A 26,577-nucleotide genomic window follows, 5' to 3' on the forward strand; every position below is an offset into this window, starting at 1 on the left:
CTTGGAATGGAGGACGAAGAATCACCAGATGTTAACCCTTTTTGGTCTTTCATTTTTTAGTGTTGTTCAGTCGCCCAATGTATTCCCTGTGGTATAGCCAATAGTGTACAAGTAAGATGTTTTATAATGAGTACAATATCAGGATAATCTGCCAGTGTGGAGTGAATATTTAACGTAATAGACAAATTGTCCAACTTTTGTCATTCTTGTTTTCATTCTTGTTTTTGTTTTTACAGTCGTAAAGGGATATATCCGCTTTTTTGTTGGCAGCTAAGCACAATATATCCTATTTGTTTCAACCATTAGTCATATTCTTATCTCATCTCCCAGGATGCATGTGGACACAGGAGGGAAACCGTATTACCAGCACATTGTATTCTAACTAGTGCTCAGTAGCATCTGGTGATTAAAACAAAGTGTTCCTCTTCACTGCATACATCATGGAATTCGGAAAATTAATAATGTAGTGTAAATCATACTTGCCAACATTGAGTTTTTGTCCTCCGGGAGGGCAGAAGGGGGAGGGTCGCAGAAAATCGCACTGTTTTGGCCCTGCCCCCGCGATGAAAGCAACATTTTGACACGGGGCGGGGAAAAGTGTCATTGAGGCTCCCATCTTGCCCAATTCACTAGGAAGTGGGCAGGATGCAGGAGAATTGCCTGCTCTCCCGGGTTTCCAGGAGACCTACCCGGAATTCAGGAGTCTCCCAGTCATTCCTGGAGAGTGGACAAATATAGTGTAAATATGTGAATTTCTGATTTTATCACACAATTGGCTAATCGGATGTGTTTTGCAGTGGGGCGTGCCTTTGTAAATTACAGTAACATTTTCGGGGACATGCATGTCATTTTACCGGTCCTGTGCATGTGTTACAGTACATATGTGGGTGTTTGTATATGACACCAGTGATGCATTCTGTCTCTGATATACAGTCTTTTTAGTTAGATATAGGGACATAAAACAAGTGGTTTGCGTGTCCTCTGCATAGTGTCTTTAGTGACAATTAAATCCTCCCACTTTTTAGTTTTGTAAGGCAGTAATATTTTCCTTGCAGGGAATATCAGTCTACCCTCTGTTTTTAAAAGACTCTAACTATGCATATGTGTGAGGTAAAGTAACTCAAATATAACTTATTATTTTAAAGTCTATACTAATATAAATATATAACTTAAGTAAAATAAATACACATCTGGGACCAGTCACATTACAGTATGTTTGTTCCACCCAGATCACAATATTTGCCATCTGTAAATACAGTATATGTGCCACTTGCAGCTTTCAATTTAGCATTGATCAGTCGTCTGGTTTTATTTGAGGACTACACATGATTCCAATGATAAAGTCATATGGAAAAACAGGGGGAAGAAACAGACATCACTTCCATAGCGTATCACTTTAGCAGAGTATTTGAATCATGTACACTCACATTTGGGGACAGAAAGTTAAATGTATATATTCAAATCAACATACCAATGAATATAATGGTAATGCCAAATAGCTAACACATTTCAGGAGCTCAAGGTCCCTCTCCCTCTAAAACAGTACTGTCCAAGTATAACAGTTTATGTTTAAATGTTGGTGGGCCAAATGCTGTTCAAAAGATTCATCCTTCAGTGTTTATAGAGCTTTGATTGAAGCACCCTGGTAACAGGAAAGCCTTGCTATCGAGCAATACCATACTCATATAGTGCAAAATGATTTTCCTTTTGCATTTGTTCTTTTCAGTGACCTTACATGTACAAAAACCTTTTATTTTAGATGTTATGAATCATCATATAAACTTGAACAACCTAATACAGCAGGAACAACCTCCCTGCATGTTCGGCAAACCTAATCTATGGCCAAGCTTCTCCTAAAGTCTCAATAAGTATATGCAATCATTCTCAAACCTCTAATTACATGCGGTTTGCTGGTCTTCATCATCTGCTACTTCACCTGCCCCTGACCACCCTGAAATAAAAAAAAATTTTTCATTTATATTTATATGACCACGTCTGTCAGAATCCTTAAGCAGTTGCTCAAACACACACCCTTGCTGCACATTCCCTACATTAGAACACCCCTTCCCTCCTCGTCATGCCTCTTGAGGCGTAAGGAGTCATACAGTGAGTGGCAAAAAGTCACAGGTCTGAATAGCAGTAGTTGGGTACGTTCACAGTGTGAACGTGCGCAGTGTGAAAAAAAAACTGCAAAGTGTTTAGGACACTATCTCAGAGCCTCTATATTACCTTTGAGCTAAGTAAATCCCAGGGTAATAAAGGACACCTGTTAAAACCATACTTTAGCAATTAATCTATTTTATCTGCTGACATTACTTAGCCATACAGTTAACAGAAACTTAGAGGATGTCCGTGATTTATAGATTTAGTTTATACAAGTGGAGCTGAGAGCTCAAATATAAAAAATATCTTCACACTGATATTTATCTGATAATGACACATAGATACATTCTTAATTTTCTATGAGAACAGTGGAACAGTGTTGGTTCCACAGACTGAAAGTTATCAGTTTTGTTTAAGCTGAAGGTATGAATGGGATAGAGATTTGTGTCAATGCTGATTTAAACTCATGTATAGAAACATTGATGTTCTGTTTGCTAATGTAGCATAGTAACGCTGACAATTATACTAATAAAGGGTAAAAGAGCAATTCATAGCTGGATTGAGCTTATTCAGATAATGGAGAAATACAACACTGCCAGCAGATTGTAGAATATAATTACCTAGCTATATATGTTTAAATGGAGGTGGTCTTAATAAATTTAAGAGCATATATGAATGATCAAATTGACATATAGTACCAGTTTGAGGGACATTATAGAATACTTTATAGGAGAAGTGGCGATTGCTACGCAAAATGATCTTTATGTCCCATAGATGAAGAATGGATTTCACCAGAAATATTTGATGAAAGTGGCAAATCTGAATACTTGAAACGTTAGATGATAATTAACCATGACACAGCAATAAGAAACACACATTCTTTCTGGTGAGAGACTATTAGTCTGTCTAGAAATTTTGATATCTAACTCTTTTATGTGCATTGATATACACTATATGGACTAAAGTATTTGGACACTTGACCATTACACCAACGTGGACTGTAATGACATTGTATACAAATACATATACTTTAATATAGAGTTGGTCTCTTTTGCAGCAGTAACAGCCTCCACTCTTCTTGGAAGACTTTCCACAAGATGTTGAAGTTTTTCTGTGGGAATTTGTGCCCATTCACTCTGTAGAGCAGAGATTTCAAAAGTGTGCGCTGCGGCACCGCTGTCACAGGGGTGCCGTGGCCAGGTGAAAAAAGCAAAACGTACCAGTCCGGTGGCGCCTGTGACCCAGAATCCTTCTCCCTCCTCGCCTCTCACTGAATGTCGGGCAGGACGTCATCACGTCCGACATATTCAGTGAGCAGCAGCAGGAGAGAGGAGAATGCTGGGTCCGGGGCGCTGAAGGATTGGAGAGAAGACAGAAGAAAGAATGCCAGGTATGGCAAGTAAAGAAACGGAGGGGAAATGGTGATAGGAAACAGCAATGGAAGGCACAGAGTGTGAGGATGAAGGAGGGCACAGAGTGTGAGGATGAAGGAGGGCACAGAGTGTGAGGATGAAGGAGGGCACAGTGTGATGATTTTTGTATATGTTGTTTTATTTTGTTTGATCTTATTCCTCTTAATGTTAGCTGTAAATTATTCTTCGACAGAAATATAATTGCAAAAATAATACACATAAATCCAAAGAAAAAAAATATTTATATATGTTTTTCAAACAACTTACTAATAATTTTTGTCCTGACCTAAATACTTATTACGTTATTTTCACCCAACTACTTATAAAACGGGAATGCTCGGTAATTATTTTGGAGGGGTGCCTTGAAAAAATGATGCATACTCTAATGGCGCCGCGAACTGCAAAAGTTTGGGAACCACTGGACTAAAGCATTGTTTCTCCTATTAGAACAGGCACTATGTGAGCACTGCATGGCTAGATGCTTGATTTTATCTCCTGATTTGATCTACACAAGCACACAACCTGCCAGTACGTTTTTGATCTGTAGGAGGAAATCGGAGCACCCAGAGATAACCCACACAATCATGGGAGAACATTCCTTGTCGGAATCGAACCCATGGCACCAACGCTGTGAGGTAACAATGCTCTTTTGATCAGGTATATTCTATTGGTAACATGTCTAAAAACATTAAAGGCAACTAGATGGAGCAGGGTTACTTTAAACGAATATTGTGACCTGGAGGGAAGGAAATGCACAGGATTGGATCCACCCAACTACATCCACTGAAAAAGCTGTGCCTGAGTGGATCTGGCACACTGTGTGACTTGTGCCAGGGTGTGCTGTTTATTTATATTGACCCTGATCCATTGGTACCTAGTGTTGCTTTTCTTTAATAAATGTATGAATCTATTATAATCTTTTGCCTAGCTGTATTTGGCTTTACTTGTATTTAGACAAAGTACAAAACACTCACTTTGTCCGACATAGTTAATGCTTAACAGGTTATAAATAATCTAGACTTTTATGAAAGGTCACAATGGAAATGAAGATTACGAGCTACAAATCACAGGTATATAACATTAAATATTCATCATTTAGTAAATATTTATTTTGGAAAGAAGGCTGACTAAAGTTATCCTTTAATAACTAATGCAAAGGTATATGTTGTAACACCTTTCAATTTATTTACCATTGACCGGGATTTATTTATTACTTTAGAAGGGGCATCAATAAGAGAAGATGAGAAGACTGAAGGTTCCAAAACTTTAGTTAAGAAGCCATGACTGAAGAGGAGGAGGGGTCAGGATTAATCTTTAAACCACCCACCCTAAAAGAAAAGTCTAGATCTGCCCCTGGATTGGTGCAATAATCGGCTGTGAACCCTCCAGCGTGTACCTAGCCTAATGCTCAACAGAATCTTCTCTAAATGAGTTAAAAATGTGTAAGGGGTAATAATATAAATATTGAATGTAAAATGCTATCAGTCATTAATAGTTTGAAGGGGAACTTTTACCTAAATGTAAAAATTATGTTTTAGGCAGGATTTTGTACATAGCATCTACCTAGCGTCTGGCTGCCTAATGCTGGTTACCAAACGGTGTTGTGTTTGTGCCAAAAAATGCAGGTGAAAGCCGCATGTTAAAATGCAAATGCATTTGTGAATGCGCTTGATATGCAGTTTAAGTAAGACCCATTTATTTCCATGGAAAAACATTTTCCATCCAAACAGCTCAGGTTTATTTTTACTCGAGGAAACATTGCAGCAGCAGCAAAGCTCTTGCTTGATGCCACCTTAAAACTGTGCATGGGCCGCTGACTGAGGTCGCTAGAACAGTTGCTGGTGGTGTCAGACTTTTTCTCTGTAAGTGACTAAATGGATTTTAGTAGATCACTTGGTTGCTGGGGATGTCTTTAGATGTAGTAAAACACTTAACTGCTAGGGTTGTGTACCGGCCACTTTTCGTGTTTTGGGTTTTGGGTTCTGATTACCTTGAGGTTTTGGGTTCGAATGTGTTTTGCCAAAACACCCCACTAAAGATTTTTGTTTTTTTTCCACTCCTACGCTATTATTAACCTCAATAACATTAATTTCCACTCATTTCCAGTCTATTCTGAACACCTCACACCTCACAATATTGTTTTTAGGCCAAAAGGTTGCACCGAGGTAGCTGGATGACTAAGCTAAGCGACACAAGTGGGCGTCACAAACACGTGGCCCAACACGTGGCAGGATCAGTGAACTTATATAGCAGTACCACTGGACTTATACGGCAGGATCAGTGCCTTGCTTGCAGTCTCCTCGGTAACGCAAATAATCTGTACAAATATGCACACAGGGGCATGGCCAGTAAAATATGGAACACATACTTTATGGATACTACCATTGTAGCAGAGGGCTGTAAAACTAGAACATGAAAGCTAATCATAAATAGCTATAACATTATAAAATAACAAACCATTCAATAATAATACAGCAGTTAAACAAAAATCATTCAACTGTAAATTTAAAAATACACAGAAAAAAACCACAAAATATACAGTTAACATGAGAAAATGTATGTAACAATATGAAATCTGCCAGACCCAAATCAGAGTTCAATGTAAAGCTTTGCTATTATAAAGCATGTTTAACAAATATAAACCGCTGTTTTTCAGGATGTATTTTCCTGATGAATGGACAAAAATACTGATAGTTGGATTGTGAATTTTGTTCATAATGCATTAAACAACTTCCATTCCCTTAGAGATCTCACATTATATGTAATTTCTAATACATTCTTTATAAAAAAAAAAAAAAAGCACCAACTTCCAAATTTAGAATGCTTTGTAGCAAAGAAAAGTGGACAAAGTCATAACCACAAATTGAATGATGGTAACACAGTCATTAACTTATAAGAAGCATTTCTTGTCATACACACATAGTAGGTATTTGCCCAATTTTTGCTTCGATATCCCAAAGATGGGCTTTAAGAAAATAGATCTGATTTGGGTCCTCTGTCATTAGCGATTCACCTGTTCAATTCCATGTCAAATAAAGTGTCTAGCTCAGAAGTATTGCAAGATTTAAACTTCAATTTTAAAAACTAAACATAAATGCAGTGAAAAAACTAAATACAATTATATATACACACATCTCAAATGTTCATAAAATAAAACTAGTTTTCTGTTTTGCACATAAGTTAAATACTGACTGTTTTTTCATGTAGCACACAAATACTTGATAGCTTATTTGTACACTGAAATTTAAAGTTGATATTTGTGTGCTACATGAAAAAACAGTCAGTATTTAACTTTATGTGCAAAACAGAAAACTAATTTTCACCCCTTGCATTGTAACATGGTTTTGTCCAGGAGACTTAAATAAGAAACTTCTTAATTTAAGTTCCTTAATGAATCGGGCCCATTGTGTTTTACATTACTCATGCTAATTGTAAGTTTACAGGTCATTGATGAGGATCTTTGGGTCCCCTAAATCCAGACACTCTGCTGTCAACCTGTGCCGCCTCCTACAGGCAGTAATTGCAATCACAGAAGTGATTGCTATAATCTGTCAATAAAAGAGCATACAGTGGAGTATTTCTGTAATTTTCAGTCATCCGAGTAAAGCACATAGGGTCTGATGCAGGCTTTGCATTTGGATGGAAATATGCTATTAGTCATTAACATTCATTTTACAATCAACTCTGTATCAGGCTCATAGTGTTTATTTACTTGCTGACATAAATATATAGCCATTGATGTTTTTTTTTTTTTTTTTTTTAAATCCGTATAACTGCTCTTTTGTGTTAATTTGTTTTTTTAAATATTTCTACACAGAGGATGAAAGTTTCATAAGAAGCCTTCAATGACGGTCCTACAGTTATATCAATATGTGGATATTCTGATGTCATACCAGAATTATGGAACTACAGTGTCCTGGACAACAATCTTATGTTCAAATAATTAAAACAAGTCGAGAAACATTGGTCAGTCTAATTAGAAACATCAAGTGTTTACTTGATAATTTCATTAGCAATGGATTCTTTTCCACAGAAGATGCTGAAATTGTCCAGCAATTTCCAACGCGGGCAGATAGGGTAAGACATGACTTCATCATTTCCATGTGACTATACCTTTATATTGTTACTAGTCATTTTAAATGTATGACATTAAAATCACCTGGTTGCAGCCTTGGTCATTTTGCCAATCCGCCTGGTATTGAATAAAACAAAATTTGATTATTCCAGTGATCAATGTTTCTGAAGCCCTAATTTAGGGACAAAACTATGTTAAAAAAACTCAAAATGTATATATTTGTGTGTGTATTACAAATAGCATGTTTTAATAAGCTATTTATTTTCATTATATTAAAATAAAGTATTAATTTTGTAACACAATTTTGGAAGTAATCTGGCTCCGTCATTTTCTATGACTGTAGCGTTAAATAAATGTTGCTCGACTATAGTAACACACAAGGGTAGTGAAGATCATGTTGGCAGAATTTACACTTTTGTTTTGCACCCGTGTGCCACGTTGGTCTACAATGCTCACATTAAGGTGCATTATTACTTTCTACGCTCAGGAGATGCCTTCACAGTCTAGAAGTGCACCTAGGTTTAAGAAGCTGAAAAATATGTAGAGGGTGCACTATGCAAAAGTGTAAACTTCACATCCAGAGTCCACCCTCTTACCACTTTATTACCACCCCTTTAATAATCATGAGAGTGGGGGGATATTGGGAATGTCTTTATTACATATGGCACTTATGTCTGTTTGACGCTTTGCTCACACTGGGGAAAGTGCCTAGAAATCTGTGAAAACTGAAAGCAAATACCTCCCAATTATAGTGCATCTCATATTAATAATCCTTTCAAGATTAAATAATTTTCTTTGCACTGCTCTATAACAGTAGGCACATTTGTACCACTCTTTTGTACTTTGCAAAGAACGCCCTCATGTTGTCCAATGTCTCCTATCGGCTGGTGCAAACTGCTGCTCTTTCACCACCATCTTGGTCTGTAAATATATGCGCTTTGGTGGAAATCTAGGGTCACGTGCTCTAGTCAAGGCAAATGGCGCCTCCTCTGAGAATGTGGAAACATGCAGTCTGTTGCAAATCCCCAAAAAACAGGGAACATCCTCCTGAATGCATGTGTTCTCCATCTCTTGAATATCCTTTAAATAAACTGTTGCTGCAAAACCGAATTTGGGTTTTGCATGTATGTGTTTTACCAAGCCCACATTTTTCAGGGAGCACCCCTAATCCACCCAGGTCATCCAATCAGAAAATGTTGAACCCTCACAGATGAGGCATTGTGGGCAGAAAATTCACGTAACAATGTGTGCGCTTGTGTAAGTACAGACACAAATGACATAAGCACTGTGAAAGCACACTTTTAATAATTGACCTTTAGGGCTAGATTTACTAAACTGGTGGTTTGAAAAAGTGGAGATGTTGCCTATAGCAACCAATTAGATACTAGCTGTCATTTATTTAGTACATTCTACAGAATCACCGCTAGAATCTGATTGGTTGCTATAGGCAACATCTCCACTTTTTCAAACCACCAGTTTAGTAAATATACCCCATAGTGTGTGTATGTTCCACAGGCAATGTCTCGGAGGCAATTGATTGCATGTGGGCAAAACCCATAAAAAAAATTTTTTACATTTGGAAATCTGAAAAAGGAGCCTGACATATATTGCCCTTTAGTAGAGTTCATACTGCCTCTGATGGTTTTTTTTTTGTAGGCTAGCCAAACATAAATGGACAACATATATGATTTTGAAATGTAAAATAACTTGGAAAGTATTATAAAATGACAAATTTTCCCATGGTTACAGGTTCGTCAGATTCTTGATTTGGTGGAAAGTAAGGGAGAAGAGGTTGCTGAATGTTTCATATACATTCTTCAGAAAGTGCCTGAAGCTTATTTTGATCTGAACTCCTGGTTAAAAGAGATTGGGTTTCAAGCTTCAGAACAAGTAAAGCGTTTGCCTATTACAAACAACGACCCTGGTAGGAATACAGTCTTTATTTGCAGGTCAAAATAAAATAATTATATATAGCTAAGCTTCTCATTATGTACTGTATGTTGTAGAATAGACCCTGAAACAGGACTTGTGGCAGTTTGCTTTAGTATTCTGTTATCAGTGTTTTACTGTAAAACTGGCATTCAGCTGTGGAATCATATTTGTCAATCACTTTTAAGCCTGAACTCCAGCGAAACGGAGTTCAGGCTTGTCGCCGGAGAGGGGCTGTTTTATCGTTTCACTAAATTCATCAAATGGATAATGCCACAGAAAACACAGATTTCTCCAAATTTTAAACCATATATCACAGATTACTGGTGATCTATGGGGACAGCGAACACATTAAATTTATCCAGCGGTGTAAAGCTTCCCTTTTTGTCAGTGGTCCCGAATACCTAATGCTATCCCTATATGGCATCTTTTTCCGCCCCAGAGGACGTGCGGAATTGGAGTGGCGGATAAACTTGGTAGGAACCCTTTAAATACCAGAGAAGCTTGCAGAAGTAGCGCTCATTTTCGCTCACTACCAGAGAAGCTTGCAGAAGTAGTGCTCATTTTCGCTCACTACCAGAGAAGCTTGCAGAAGTAGCGCTGATTTTTGCTCGCGCCCCATAGTGTTGTGAGCAAAAATGAACGTTCCTTTTTATTGTAGTAATGGTAAAAATGCGCGCTTGCGATGTTCTGAGGAACATCGTGGCTAATTGAATTTGCCCCAAAGACATTACAAATCTGTATCTAATAATACAAGCAGGAGCAAACCAGGGAGTAAGTAAGACTTATCCTCCCAGTGATATATCACCAGCTTAATGCAGTGGCAAATTATATGAGAGGAAAAGTCTTCTCTGGGATAGCCACTTTTCTGCTGTGCTCTGTGCTGTCCCAGCTAAACTAATTTGGGAAATAGGTCTGAAATGTCATTTATTATCACTGCAACAACTTTACAACAAAATTATAGGGTCAACATAATGATGTGAAATGGGAAATGAAAGCAATAAATAAGCCACAGAGCTACAATGAGCACAGAATAATGTTATGAGGCTCCTGATGTAGGAAGATTATGGTTTCAGATTTTAAGTGTGGACATGATTAGTACACTATAATTGATGTAGAGCAGTTGCCAACATGTTAAATAGTTGTATAAAAACACATCATATAAATAAAGGAGTCCCTAAGTAAAAGTATTTAGAGTGGGATGTGTGGCATTTTGCAGAAAATACACATTTCCGTACTGTGATATGTACCAAAAATGTGTATAAACGTTTGTGCGTATTGTCAACTTGCATCCACTTATACCTGAAGAGGGGGCACTGGGGTGGCATGTAGAGGCTGAGTACAGCAACGGTGTGTTCATGTAATAGAGACACAATTAGATGTGGCTGCATCTTCAGATCCACCTCTTGCTGGTGCAACAATACACAATGATGATGCTTCTGACTGGCTGATTGCATATGGACCCCTACAGCTGATAGTATTTAATCATTAGCGCCGTGGCATTTCAAGTTGCGACCATCAGTTCTCATTAGTTAATTGACATTTCCATTTGACTACTGCAGGACAGAGGTTTGCTCTTTGATCTTAATGGAGAAAACAACAGATGTGGAGGTGTTTGTATTTAATTGCAACTTATATTGAAAATACAACTTTCATATTCACTAATTGCTGTTAGGAAAATATCCTCTTTTGTGTGTATGACACTTCATTACATTATTATATTGTGTATAAAAAGGGTAATGTATCTTTAACATTTACTACTAACACTCTACATTATCACAGAGAGTAAGCATACTGTACACACTTGTTATGCCTGCTGTAAGTCCTGTGCAAATGCTATTATTTTTTTTTTTTTATCTGGACGCATCTTGAGACTACAGACATAACATAACATATTCACCTCTATCTGTTTTTATATGACCACCAAGAGAAGCGGTGTTGAGTATTCCAAATACTAAGTATTCATGTTTGAATAGCCAACTCACAGTGCTTTTTCAGCCATACTACATAGAAAGCAGTGCTAGAGCATTAATCTCTTATCAGGCTTTTGCTGGATTGTCTATCCGCTGCATGTAGCAGTATATGAGACTTCAACATTTTACCTGCTTCTATTTCAATGACAGTAGTGTAAACTGTCACTTCCTGCTGCAGGTTAACGCATTCTCACAAACCAAGAGCTAAAAAGCAAAAAATGTATTCTTTATTTGATCAAGTGTGGATATTCATTTAATACTGATGTGTTTGGTTCTTAATCTGCATACACATAATTAATATGTCATTTTTGTTCTTTCAGTTACTATGTATAGCAAGAAGCTCAAACAAGAGTTGTGTAGTGATTCCAAGTTTGTTAAGTCTTATACCCAGAAGGAGGAGATGATGCTCCATGAAACGTACGTTGGTGGAGTCATGGAGCTGGTCAGTGCGAGAAATGAAACCATGGGACGCGTGAAAGATTTAAATTCCTTGTTTGATGACCATGGCGTGATCAATGGAGATGGAGAAACTACTTTCATCTTTGGTGATGCTGGCATGGGAAAGACTCTTTTGATCCAAAAAATGCAGAATATGTGGGCCAGAGGAGAATCCTATTGTGATATTAAATTCTTCTGTAGGTTTCGATGTCGGACATTTATCTTTTTGAAATCAAAGACTAATATCTCTCTGAAGGACTTAATCTTCAAATACAACTGCAATCCAGACCATGATCCAGAAGAAGTCTTTAGATATATTATAAACTTTCCAGAAACTGTATTGTTCACCTTTGATGGCTTTGATGAAATACCTACTCATTTTGACCTGAACAATATTCCCGAGGTGTCCTCACCCATTCACTCTACCCATCCTGCAGCTTTATTCATGTACTTATTAAGTGGAAGAGTATTAAAAGGATCAAAAAAAGTCTTAACGGCAAGGACTGGATGTCAGGTCCCCGGAAATTTTGTCCGTAAGAAAATAATGCTGCGTGGCTTCTCTACAGATAACCTAAAGGAGTATACTAGTTTATTCTTCAAGGAACCACATGTTCAGATGCGTGTGTTAAACCACCTCAAAGCCAACGACAACTTCAGCAGCTTGTGTTCAATACCCTTATTTTGCTGGATAATATTTAAGTCTTATGAACACTTTTACTCCATGAATGAGAGCCATGAGTTTTCAAGCAGTTCAGTAACACTTACAGATATCTTTTTACTCATAACTGAAGTTTATTTGAACTTTTCTAATAAAGGAACCAAAATAAGTCAGCTTGAGACTTATAAAAGAGGTCAAGACACCTTGCTGTCTATTGGAAAGCTTGCCTACAGTGGAATGGATAATTCACACTTTGTTTTTGACCAAGCTTCCATTACGTCTCTTAACATTCCAGAGAAAGATCTTCAGTTGGGATTCCTCAGAACAGTGAAAAGCTACAGTGAATGTGAGGACAGTGCTTCTTTTGAATTTTTTCATGTGACACTTCAGTCTTTCTTTACTGCCTTATTTCTTGTAATTGACAGACAAACTAGCACTACAGAGCTCCTGAAATATTTCAACCATTGCTCATTCGTCCAGCGTCAGGAACTTCAACCTTCCCTGGTCTCATGCATATGTGCAAAGAAGCAGAACCAAGGTGATCCTTTCACAAATAACAATCACTTACAGTTCATAAATCTTTTTCTTTGCGGGTTGCTCTCCAAACCAAAACAAGGTCTTCTAATGAACCTAGTCTCGTCTTCGACTCTGAAACTCAAGAGAAAAGCCCTCAAGCAACAGCTTTTCAAAAGTGTAAAATCTCACCTAAAAAACTTGCCCCGGTCACCTTGTATGGGTTACAACTGCGTCCACGCACTGACTAACTTCATCTGGATGTCGCGATGCATATTGGAGACTCAGTGTGAGAAAGTGGGGAAACTTGCTGCAAAGGGAATATGTGCAGATTATATTAAGTTAAGCTTCTGTGATGCTTCTTCCTCAGACTGTGGGGCCATCTCGTTTGTGCTGAATCATTATCGGAAACAAATTGCCTTGGATCTGGACAATAACAATATAAATGATTATGGAGTGAAAGAGCTCATACCATGCTTCAGAAAACTCACTGTGGTTAGGTGAGAAGTTTTATCATTTGTTTTATTGTATAGATATATATATAGAAATTCAGATAACCCTGCAACTGTAAAGTCTACAGTTCAATTAGGAAATACTTATCAATGGGTTCTTTAATGTGGTTGTACGGTTGCATGAGTTAATTTGTCAACGACAGACCCAGGAGAAGTTTGAAAGAGTAAGTGAGTTTAGAACCAGATAAGGTTTGGCATCACATCCAATAAGTGCAGAAGGAGGGATTATTTGAAGGAAATTAAAGTTTATAATTTGATTGTGTCAGAATGACGAGTTTTGCAACAACGCAATTTCTTCTGTTAAAGACATAAAATTCTAAATCTTACAATCTACAGAATTTGCTGGAAAAAAGACTGTATAAATGTACTGTATATACAGGTGACACTGATGTCATCCAAAACCATGGCATCATCATCTATTTATATAGCGCCAACGTATTCCATAGCGCTTTACAATTGGGGACAAACATAGTAAACTAATAAACAAACTGGGTAAAACAGACAAAGAGGTGAGAAGGCCCTGCTCGCAAGCTTACAATCTATGGGACAATGGGAGTTTGACACATAAGGCTAAGTCTACATTTTGCATTTCGGCCCAGCCAGGCTGCAAAGGTAAAAATGACTCATAGACTAAATGATCCTGTCACACAACAATGTTGGTCAGGGGGTAGTTATCTTGTGTGAAATTGTGTAACAGGTGGTAATAGGGTAATGTAGTGAGGTTAAGAGGGTGGTTGAGGAATATTATAAGCTTGTCTGAAGAGGTAGGTTTTCAGAGATCGCTTGAAAGTTTGTAGACCAGAGGAGAGTCTTAATGTGCGAGGGAGAGAATTCCATAGAGTGGGTGCAGCCCGAAAAACGTCCTGTAACCGGGAATGTGAGGATGTAATGAGGGTGGATGAGAGACGCAGATCTTGTGCAGAACGGAGTTGCCGAGTTGGGAGATATTTTGAGACAAGAGAGAAGATGTATGTTGGTGCAGCTTTGTTGATGGCCTTGTAGGTTAGTAAAAGTATTTTATATTGGATTCGGTAGAAACAGGCAACCAGTGTAGAGACATACAGAGTGATTCAACAGAGGAATAATGATTTGCAAGGAAAATCAATCATGCCGCAGCGTGCAAAATAGATTGTAGCGGTTTGAGTCTGTTTTGGGGAAGACCAAAAAATAATTTTTTGCAGTGTCTTGCGTGAGATATGTGCGAATTCTGGAAATGGTTTTTTAGATGTATGTAAGATTATTCTCTTGGGTCATACGTACGTTGTAAACATTTGTCTAATTGAGAAAAAAAACATTAACAACCTAGTCTGGAGCATGGTGCTGTAGAAATCCATGGCGCATTTGGTGCAAGGGAGCAGGAGCCATAGGTGCTATGAGCAGGAGTCTACTCTAGTAGCCACTTCGGTCTTGCCTCCTGCAGCCTGATTATCTAATTGGTGTCCCCCAGGCTCTGGTTTCACCTCCCTATGCTGTTCCTATTATTCTAGTCACTTCGTTTTTGAGTTGCACCATTTAAACTTCCTCATTACCAGGACCCTCAGTCTGTTTTATGCTATAAAATTACATATGCTTTTATATATGTACTTTTATTATTGTCAAATGTATTTGTTATTATGATGCTGCCCTACTTGCAAGTTCACGTTTGAATATCAATTTACTACTACTACGTTGAATTGCCATTATAATAGAATGAAAATGAAATTAAAAATGTTGAGGAGTCATTTTTTTTTTTTTTTTTTTGGAGTAGGTTATAGGAATAAAAACCATATGCTTGTGTGCCTGAGTGTAACAAAAGCTGTAGTCTAAATCAGGGCTTGACAAAATCTGTTCCCCATGGGCGTTCTCTTTAGAGCCTTTATTTAGCAGTCCACATCTGTTCTCCCATAGATGTTGTATTTTTGTATATTATAGTTGATGAGGTAACGGCAGTTGAAAAATACTTTCACAGGCTGCAGGAATGTTTTGAATTCCATTGTTAAACACATACCGCCCAATTGCTCAAGATACTACTTAAATGTGATGAAGGGGTAGTGGGGCTCATTTACAGGGGTGAGCCAAGCCTTTATCTACTTCCAGAATGACTTAATTTTTATGGGACCACTGAGGTGCTGGAGTCTTGGGACTCATTTCCACCATCCAGTTGCACTACTGCTGACAAGTGCGTCTCTAGGTACACTTCCACCAATGTAGAAAAAATATTCAAGTACACAAAAGTGACACATATAATAGACGGTCCCAATGTTCCCTAACTTAATTAGTGCCATAGATGACACTAAACCAATCAGGGGTGAACGCTAAACAATCTTGTACAATCTCTAAACATGAAATCAAGTCAAACTTAGGCAGACCCCCAAATGAGGATTCATGGTCAACAATTAGGGAGAGGGTGTCAAAGTCCTCAATCGCAACGCTTGTTAAGGAAAACCCCTATAAAATGTATTATCTGTGGTACTTAGTCCTAATCTGACTCCAGAGGATGTCTGGCACAACTTATCCTCACTGTTAGAGTGGATGTGGTGAATTAGGATCTTTCCTCTACATCTGGTGGACATGACCTAAAATCACCAGATTCTGGGAAGACCTAGCCATCCTCATATCCAATGTTACCTTAACAACCACCTCTAAAAATCCATGGTCGTTCTTCTTGAGGCTACTGATTGAGAGTATGGATAACACCTCTCATAAGCTGGCTACACAGATCATCAACGTGGTTAGATGCCTAGCAGCTAGTCATTGGGATAAGATGGATCCCGTTCCATGCAGAAAGTGTACAGTAAACTATGGATCCGTGCAAATATGGAAAAAAATCTCTGCTTATCTAAACCATAAAAGCCATAAATACACCCAGATTTGGAACCTATAATATTATTACACCTCACTCCACCAAATTTCCCCCACTAGTGGACTTTGTGACCTTACCTGGTACCTGACATATATTTTCTTATTTCATTTTTTAATTTATTTTCCATTTTAGATGTTTTTTTTTGTCTACTTCCTTTTCCTTGTATTTATTTATTTGGATTTACCAGGCCCCCTGGAGGTTGACCTCAATTTCCTGTCCCTTCCTCCCCTCACCCCCTCTTCCTTATTACCAAATTTTATTATGCACCTTTTTAGCTCATGTGCATTTGTTTTACCTAAAATATATAAGATTCACACTTACAACTTTACTTTATTGGGAACTGTGAGTCTGCTGCTTATTCTATGTGTAATCGTTACCTTCCTGTATGTACATAATGTCTCTGACAGATCTGCCTTGTTATATTTGAAAACTTAGTCGTTAATAAAATAAAATAAAAAGCAGTGGTATTGAAGTGCTAGGAAGCTGGACTTTGATGTGACATTTACACTTTTGCAGATTTTTCTGCACCCCTGCAAACTTAGGAATTCTTCTTGTTTGCAGGTGTATCGCCCCAAAAACAATTAGTAAGCGTGCATCTTGAAGTGCGCAGAGCAAAATATCCAGATTTACATTGTGACATTTTAATTGAAGTTTAAAGGTTAACTTTAATATATTGGGTGTTTCCTGGGTCCTCGGCACTTTTGAGATTTTGCCCCAGGTCACATAGATTTCTTATCTTCTGGTTAACACGATACAAAGCTTTTTTTGCCCTAGGTCACATAGACAAAAATGTCTCAATTAAACCCACACTAGATATTGATATCTATGCTTTAAAGTATATTGATTAAAACATTAGTCCTTTGTAAATGTATTATTTTGTGACATGTTGTTTGCATGATTTATAAAACATTTTGAGATTATGTACTAAGAATATATTTTATATTTTACATTTTTACTCGCATTACAGGCTCAGTGTCAATCAGATCACCGATGAGGGTGTAAAAGTTTTGGCTGAGGAATTAACCAAGTATAAAATCATCACTTTTCTTGGGCAAGTATAAATGTATTTTGCTGGCTACATTTTAGCACACTAAAGTAAAGTGTTATTGCAGGGTGTCTTTGGATACACTAGAACATGATACAATAATTTCCAGAGACACTTTGATGAGTAGAGATGGGAGAAACAACGTAGTCGATTTGTAAATTCAGACAGACTTCAGTGATTGCGGTTGGCGAATCGGTTATTATTATTATTATTATTATTATTATTATTATTATTAATCTTTATTTATAGGGCGCCACTAGGTATCCGTAGCGCTGTACAGGGACAGACAGAAACACGATAAAGGGTGAGACAGCACAGTACAGTTAACAAAAAGCACAGTAACTCAGAAGCTCAATGTACAGCTAGATGAGAGGTGAGAGCCCCCAGCGGGGTAGAAGGGCAGGAGGACCTCACGGAAGAGACAAGGAGCTGGAGAGCAGAGTTAAGGTGGTGGAGAACAGAAGGAGAGGAGGCCCTGCTCGAAGGAGCGTACAATCTAAGGGGAGGGTAGCACTGACAGAGACGCAATGGTAGGAGGAGGGAATGGGGAGAACGGAGACAGAGAGGGGGGAGAGGAGAATGAAAAGGAGGGAGGTAGGAGGGGGACAGGAGGGAGGACAGGAGTGGGAGGGGGGTAGGGAGAGACTGGGAGGAGGTCAATTAGGTGGGGGACTGGAGGGTTAGCCAAATATTTTACACCAATTGGAGAATCAAGCAATGCTGCTTGCCAAAGTATCATGGGAGGGGATATCACTGATACACAGCTTGATAGGGCCTGTTCCCTCTACCATAGTCTGTAGTGCTTGTCCTGGTTTTATGCTTTTAAAGTAAAAAATATATAAATTTATATATGAGCAGCCTCGCCATAGTGATAACCGGGGATCTCTAAACATCTGTCCAGTGTACCGTAACAGTTTGTAAGAAAAGGACCCGCTTTGAAATATGTTATTTGAATAATATATGTCGGACACCCCATACTCTACTCATAATTCATGACTATATTAAAAAGTAAATAAAAAATTTGGCAGTCGTAGTAAAAAAAACAAACTTCCAAAAACACATAAATCCCCATAAACACGACCTCCCTGCACACTAGCCGGACTGGTGCTAAGTGATTGCAGTTGGTAGACCCTGAACTCCCTTTCACCTTCCAGTGAGGGAAAATGATTGTGATTGGCTGGCTGCTGAAGTCCCAGTTTTAATTATGTATTACCAGTCGGCACTTGTGTGCAGGGGTCTTTTCTATGGAGATTGCTCTGGGATTTTTTTGTTTTGTCATTGAGACTACATTAGATCAATGATGAATAAAAAATATGCTTTTCTTTATTTAAAAAAAGTGGTGGACACAGGATTGAAGAGTCCTCTTTTGAAATACAAATGTTTCTTTTTTCTTTTGGACTGGAATGCTGGGGACTAGGGACCGTGGCTGTACATTATAGTAGGACCAATGGGGTGTGTGCCAATCTAGAGATCCTAGTCTTATTCATTATCCCAGCCCAAACAACCCAGTATGCTCTGTAAAAGCCCTAACACTATTGGTGAGAGGCAGGTAGCTGTTTGTATGCACCTTTCCCTCTCTGTTGAGAACCCCATACTCGTGAACTCCATTTGTAATGTAAACAGCCTACACTGTTCTAGCATTGATGCTAGTTGGATTATTTTGAGGGGATTTAGGGGAAGCCATACCGCCTGATTTTATTATTATTATTATTATTATTATTATTATTCTTTAAATGGGTTGTATAGTTCCTGCAATTTCATACACCTCTGAGGAGCAGGTACATCTAAGCACATAACAATTGTTACTGCCTAAGTGGACTTTGATGCCCTACAATCCCTTTAATGACCTAAAATTGTATCGGCAGTAGAGAAGTATAACAGGTGTATCACATATACAAATGAATGGGTGACAGACACAAATCTGTTTTATTGCGTTTATTTGCTGTTTTATACAGCAAACGAGAGCTTGATGCAGCTGCACAGTGTCATTTCAGGAGGAGAAAGGAGCAATTTCTGGCACAGAGGGAGAATACTCAGCGTCTGTATATGTACAGGAGGAGAGTTTTTCTCAGGGCCACCGTCCCAGACACCCAATCAGCTGCTTTATGTGAGACCCGGGTTGAAAAACCCGGGTCTCACCATTCATACCGCAGGCTAACCAGGGCCGACACGGGAATTACCCCACCAAAAGTCCCAGGTCTAAATAAAACTCAGGATTTTTCACTAGCACCATTCATACAGCACCTAAACCCGGGTTTTTCAGGCAGTATGAATGGGGCATAACTGCACTAACATGCAGCCAATGATTAGGAAGCTGGGCCACAAATGTAAAATGGTAATCATAATATGTAAGTTATTCAATCTGCAACTTGCAGTAACATCACAGCATTTTTGCTACCCAGTAGTGACTCGGAGTCAGTGACTCCGACCTAAGAAGCATCCTTTGTGCATTGTCCTTCTGTTACAAAGGCTGTTGTGTTTCATGTTTTGACTAGAATCATTGAAGACACAAACACTTGATCTGGTCTCCTTGGCTCCACATGTCTATCTGGATATAACAATACATTCTAAGTCCGTTTTTTCTGTCTCCTGTAGCTTGTACAAAAATCTCATAACTGATTTTGGAGCCAGGTATGTGGCAAGAATCATTGAAGAATGCCCCAAGCTGGAACATCTGAAGTGAGTACACACATCACCCTCAGTTACATTATACAGCTACCATTAATATTAGGTAAATCCACCTAGAAGGTGCCATTTTGCACCCTGGCAAAACCATGTTGAACTGCAACAATGGGCTCAACCATAAATTGTAATCTAATAATAAAGCTGCCCGATATTTTATGCTACGTGTTTCCATTGCTTCACATCGTTTGTCCAGGTGTAAATCTGTAGACTTTAGGTGGATTTACTCTTAAGAAGCCAAAGTTATATTATTGTTTAAGTGTGTGTGACTCGCTCCTCAAATCCTATTATCTTGTAATTTTCTCATTTCATTCCTGGTCATCTCTCTTACTCTAATACTCAAAGGTTAATTTACAAGAGTGCCAAAACGGGGAAGCACAATGCCTTTATTATGCACCCCTGCTTACCAGGGAGTACCTGAAAAATGCACTGTCTACACCCATGGAATATGATTTATATTGTTGATCCAGAAGAAGGTTACAAAAAAAATCCCAAAATTCTATAATGTGTATTCCAGTTTGCACTAATAAGGAAACATCAATTACATACTATACTGCCTTATGTGTTCTGTTTTGTGTCAAATCCTTTCTTTATTATTTTTACGTTTCTTATATAGAAGTAAAATTATACTTTTCTGTCATGGGTCAATCCCCCTTTTAATAAATGATAATATCCTGCTGGCTCTGGATTCAGCAGATTGGCATTGCATGATACTGCTAAATATGTGATCTACAATTATACCTAGATCCTTACTCATCATATATTCGCCTAGTAGTGTTCCGTATAAGGTGCATAATTCTAGAGCCCGTACGTTCACATTGAAATCTATTTTCCATGTTGCTATCTATGCTCCCAATTTATCTAGGTCCCCTATACCTTGTATGGACTCTATTTTACTACATCATTATGTGTCATCTGTAAATACAGATAAAGTACGGTACTATTAATTCAAATTTTACATAATCTATAACCAAATTAGACAGAATTGGTCCAAAAAGAGAATCCTGTTGTGCATCACTTATAAACTTAGTTTATTTACAGTATGAATCATTCTTTTAATCAGTTGTTAATCCAGTTACACATTGTATGCACTAGCCGATTGACCCTGATCTGACTTATACTCCATTACCTTAGAAGTGTCAGGAAATCCAAGGCAGGAGCAGTCACAAAGCAGATACTGCCCGTCAATGCGGCTTACTCACTTTTTTATCTATTTTTTTTAAATGAACCATCACACAAAATTCCATTTCTACACTTCACTGCAAAACTAGGCGTAGGAACACCTCTGCAGAGGCTGACAGTTTCCCCTTCAATTCCCTGCGCTTCCCTGTAAAACTAGGCACATTGGACAAAAGTCAAAGCGTAACGTCACAAATGAGCATTTGTGTTGCAGTTTTGTAGTTTGTGAAATAAGCTTTTATTGTGTTGTTGAGTAGCAAGTGATGTTTAATCACATATTTGCTCTTTGTACAGGTTGGGATACAATCAATTCACTTCTGTGGGAGGTAAATGTATTGCACACGCTCTACCAAAGAACAGCAGTATATGTGACATTGGGTAAGTCGGTAATTATCACCATAACTTCAAAAGATTGTTTTATTGTGATATCATAAAACAGAGAATAACTTATTTTGTTAGAAATGAATGCCACTTTCGCCATCTTTCCAGCTTTTTGTTCCTCAGTTTTGTCTTGTACTGGCTCACCGGCTGTGTCTATAATATATTTACGTTTTGTCTGGTGACCACAAGCACAATCCTTGTGCCCAACTAATTTCACTGGGAGCATTAAGTATGGTGGACACATTGGTAAATCCAAAGCACAGTAAGCTGTGTACGCAGTCAGTATTTAAATATTGCACAGAAGTAAAATGATTTTCTGTATAACAGAAATAGATTTGGGTGTTTTTAGAAGATATAAGCAGCGTTGAACTGGGGTACCATGTGCCCACTATAGGAATTTCCTGGTCCAACATTGAATTAAATAAAAGTTGTTTATAGTGCATCCCTATTTTTTTTTTTACTCTCCTAGAACAGTCAGACTGGACAGTCTTTGTGTATACAGTGCCCACAACATTGTGACCAGTAGTAACTATACATATAATTACCTGGTAATGCCCACATGAATATTTTGTACATTTGTAAGGTCAGCGCAAGAATCCTCTTAGACATTCTCTACCTCAGTTTCTGCTGGTGGCCTTAGATTTCTAAAAGGAACAAACACACAAAACTTTCCCCCAGCACACTGGTTAGCCAGCAACAGATCTGCCATTTCTACTGTAGATAAAAATGCAAAAGTCTTAGTTGCACACATTTGCAAATGTATGTTAAAGCCACCCGCCACTCCATGATACTTTTGCTAATAGGGTGGTTCTAACTCTAAACAATGAGACTCCCATATATTTGGGCGTTAACATACATTTGCAAATGTGTGCAACTAAGACTTTTGCATTTTTATCTACAGTAGACATGGCAGATCCTTTGCTGGCTATAGCAGTGTGCTGGGGGAAAGTTTTGTGTGTTTGTTCCTGTTAGGATAACCCCACCCTTTTAAGCACCTGCTATAGCCTATAAATTGATTGAGCAGCTTCCACTTCTGTATTGGCCTTAGATTTATGCCAAAGCGTTTTGATTTGCAGCGCAAAATGGTGGCGTTAGCCAGACATTTATAAGGGCTAATGGTAGGAATTGGGGAGAGTGATAGCGTTCTCTGCTAAGTACAGAGTAGATACATCAGTGCGCCTAGTTTGGCCAAGCAGGACAAGAATGAGATTTTCTTTTACTGATTAAACAGAATCTCTTTATTTCTACCAGCTCTCAGCAAGTGGATATTGGGTCTCATCCTATACTTTAATTTTGTTGTGTTTTGCATCTTCTAGTTGCTGTTAAGCAGAGCAGCACAGTTCCCAATATCCCCTCACTCTCATGATTATTTTAAGCTATAAATGAGGCTACACCGAGTGATTAATATACACTATGTAAAGCATCTTAGTGACCACTATACAATATAGACACCCAAGTCTCTAGTCACTAGGCAAACCCCCAAACACTCTGGGTGATAAACAGAGATCCCATAAAGAATCTCCCCAACTCTTGTGGAAATACAATGCAGACTGCTGACCTATAGTGGTGACAGGTACTCATTGACCATGCCCCATGTCAAGTTTTCAGAACCATTAGACCAGTCCTAGCACTTTGGTAAAAGCCGCCAGTTATCCACCAATCCGGATGTGTGGTGCTTTCAGCACTCTGACTGATGAATGGCTCCCGTCATTCACCAGAGTGCTAGGCGATTTCTAATGGCTATGACTACTTCCTGGCACAGGCACAGTAAAAGTCTCTAAAGAGGTATCAAGCAAGTATAAAGTAGCCATTGCAGTGCTGAACCTTCAGTATGGTGAGAATAGACATACAAGAATGTATACTTGTATATTAGATAATATACTCCTCTAACTTATTGTGGTAATGGTAGCCCCCTGCCAACTTCAGAAACTGATTGGTCACTTGCTGCCTAATATATCCCACCCCTTAAAAGGTGTCAGTGTAAGGAGATAATCAGTGTTATTCACTCCACTTGTAAATCCATGCTAAGAATATACACTTGGTAGTATTGGTCTCTACAACAACAGAAGAAGGAACAGCTTTACTCAGACGCAGATGCTGGTTGTATTGTGAATAATGAACGTATAAAAGTGAGATTATTCTGGAATCAGATACAGATAACATTACTCCTTCAGAAACATTTTTTGGTCTGCACATCAATAACCAGACAAATTTTCATGTTTTGTTTCTTTGCTGCATCAGTTTCTTTGGGGAATCCTTTTTCATCTAATTGCCTACCCAAGCAATGTGTATTTTATTTTTTTGGAGACATCTATATATTTCATTTGGTAACATATTGAGCTGTATAAATTTTTATTTAATGTTCATTTAGCTTGGGAACAAATAGGCAAAAATACACTTTTGCTTAATTGTACATATTCGGATCAATCCCAGAAAATTATATAAGTTTAGAGATATCAAGATACCATATAGGTGAACTTATAACCAGGTCTTATGCAGTTATATGAGTAGAAACAGGAAGTTGTTTTATTGTGTTTCTTGTTTTTGCTATTTAACTTTCTTTGTAACCAGGGGAGACCTGTAATAGTTATAAGAGACTCCTATAGGTCTCCTCTGATTTTGTTACTAAAAGATCACATGTAGAGTGGATCTATTAGTAACTACATTAGCATAGTAATGTCTTGCACAGAATTAGCTGATTCATGTCTGTCTACCAAGAGAAAATTCCTAGTGACATAACTGCTATTTGTTTTGAATGCTGTTTGTTCACATTGTTGGCACTGATGCGTGATCCTCCCTATATTTTTCTTAGACATTAACCATTGACTCCCCTTGCCGTAACTTAGTGGGTCACTGCTCGGAGATCCCCATTCTCCGTGCTGTACCTTTGTGCCTAAAGAAATTGGGCCTTCAAGTTAGAGTCGGCCACAAGCCTTTGTCAGCTCCACCCTCATGTCATTACAGCCGTTGCCATAAGGCATCCCATGTCTAACCACTGCTACACTGGGACCATTATAGCAACTGCCCAAAACATTTCAATGATGGGAGCAGAACACAGGGGTGACATAGGGCTCTGTTTGCTGCCTATTGCAAATCAGGATCTCCTTTGTGGGACCTGATTTATTCAGAGACCCCTTCAGTGCAGAAAATGTGGGTCTTGGAGGAGGCTCCCCACTGTTAAGTTAAAGTGAGTCAAGGGTGTGAAGGTTACATTTCAAAATGTTCCACCAAAAAAGGAATTATCCTTTAATGGAGAATTTGCATGCAGCATCTTCAGAGCGGAAGTGCTTCTGTATAAAAGTTCACTTTAACCTGTAAATACAGGAGCATGAAATGCACACACCACTGTTCAGCATACTGTATTATATACTATACTGTATTATATTGTGGAGTGTCCAGCACATACATCCCAGAATGTCCAGCACATACATCCCAGAATGTCCAGCACATACATCCCAGAATGTCCAGCACATACATCCCAGAATGTCCAGCACATACATCCCAGAATGTCCAGCACATACATCCCAGAATGTCCAGCACATATTGGAACCCAGTGACTGGGCATTTTCTCCTGGTCCTAGTTAGGAACTGGCTATTTGATTAGCTTACTGTATGACTGCATAACATGTCCAGAATCATGTCTCACAGGTGGAACATGTAAGTTGCAAAGTCTGACAGACTCATGCAACTGCATATGTACAATTTAGAGGAAAGAAGAGACAGGGTGTGGTTGTCACATTTAAGTAGATAAAGAATGGCAGATTGGTTCAGGAGATAATTAGGTAGTCCTAAAGTCCGTAGAGTCCATTTATTCAAACACCACAAACAGCGTGAAATACTGATTTATATTAATTTTCCATTCATTCCATGGCATTGAAATATATCCTAAGCTTAAAGATTACAGAGGAGTATTTATAAGAATATATTAGATGTTAGAATAAGGTGTCACTTTTCCTAGCTGGTGATGGGGTTTTCAAATAAAGATCATTTACCTGAAAGAGTAGTTGTTCTTTGGAACAAACAGCAGATGTAGTTAAAAAAGCACAATCATGAAATAATTTCCAATGCAGGGTTAAACACAGACGGCCTCTCACAAGAAACTATTAATTGGTACAGTGAGCAGAATTGATAGAACAATTGGTGATAATGTGCTATAAACATACATGTGTGTTATATTAAGATAATGATTTACAGTATTTAATGACATTTATGTAAAGTGCACCTGCTGCCAGCCAGTAGAAATTTGTACTTGCAAAGAGTCCCTCTTACCTATACCTGCAGCTTTGATAATGGTTCAGTTTAGCCAGAAAGACTGATTTCTGCACTTATGAACACTGCAGATATAGGTAAGGGAGATTCCTGTAAATAGTTGTACTTGCTAGTTATAGGGACACTGTAGCCTTCATGTTCTGATAATCTTATAACATAGTACTGAACTTTTATCTTTGCAGCATGTGGGGGAATCGTATTGGAGATGAAGGGGCACAGGCGTTTGCAGAAGCACTAAGGAATCACCCCACTTTGAAAGAGCTAAGGTTTATCTTCATTATTTTGTATGAAATACCATATTTGCATTTAGCTATTATTCTGTTATATTCTGACCTTTATAAAAAAAAAATTAAATTATAATAATATAAGGCACAGGTGATGTTAATATACCGGTATGTATAAACTCTTGTAAATAATATCTGAGTTTTGATGACATCACGTCAGTGTTCATTATGAAAACTTGTTTATTATTAGAAATAATGCATTGAATGTTAAAATTTACACTACAGCTAAAGATCAATATCATCATTGTTTACTTGTAAGACGCAGCAAACCTCAGCGTCAGA

General features: G+C 38.2%; 1 protein-coding gene across 2 annotated transcripts in view; it reads left to right on the top strand.

Annotated features, from left to right (window-relative positions):
* NOD1 (nucleotide binding oligomerization domain containing 1) overlaps positions 1-26,577 on the top strand; it is a 58,666-nt gene that overhangs the window by 20,170 nt on the left and 11,919 nt on the right. Inside the window, exons 2-9 of one of the 2 annotated variants that reach the window (XM_075212417.1) lie at positions 3,963-4,150; positions 7,333-7,592; positions 9,340-9,514; positions 11,813-13,601; positions 17,423-17,506; positions 20,096-20,179; positions 21,656-21,739; positions 26,194-26,277. In XM_075212417.1, coding sequence (XP_075068518.1) covers positions 7,416-7,592; positions 9,340-9,514; positions 11,813-13,601; positions 17,423-17,506; positions 20,096-20,179; positions 21,656-21,739; positions 26,194-26,277 — 2,477 coding nt within the window. In that variant the 5' untranslated portion in view covers positions 3,963-4,150; positions 7,333-7,415. The remainder of the gene's footprint in view (positions 1-3,962; positions 4,151-7,332; positions 7,593-9,339; positions 9,515-11,812; positions 13,602-17,422; positions 17,507-20,095; positions 20,180-21,655; positions 21,740-26,193; positions 26,278-26,577) is intronic. The other variant, XM_075212416.1, reaches the window with a different exon arrangement.

The sequence above is a fragment of the Mixophyes fleayi genome, chromosome 5, assembly GCF_038048845.1.
Source record: "Mixophyes fleayi isolate aMixFle1 chromosome 5, aMixFle1.hap1, whole genome shotgun sequence".
Lineage (NCBI taxonomy): Eukaryota > Metazoa > Chordata > Amphibia > Anura > Limnodynastidae > Mixophyes > Mixophyes fleayi.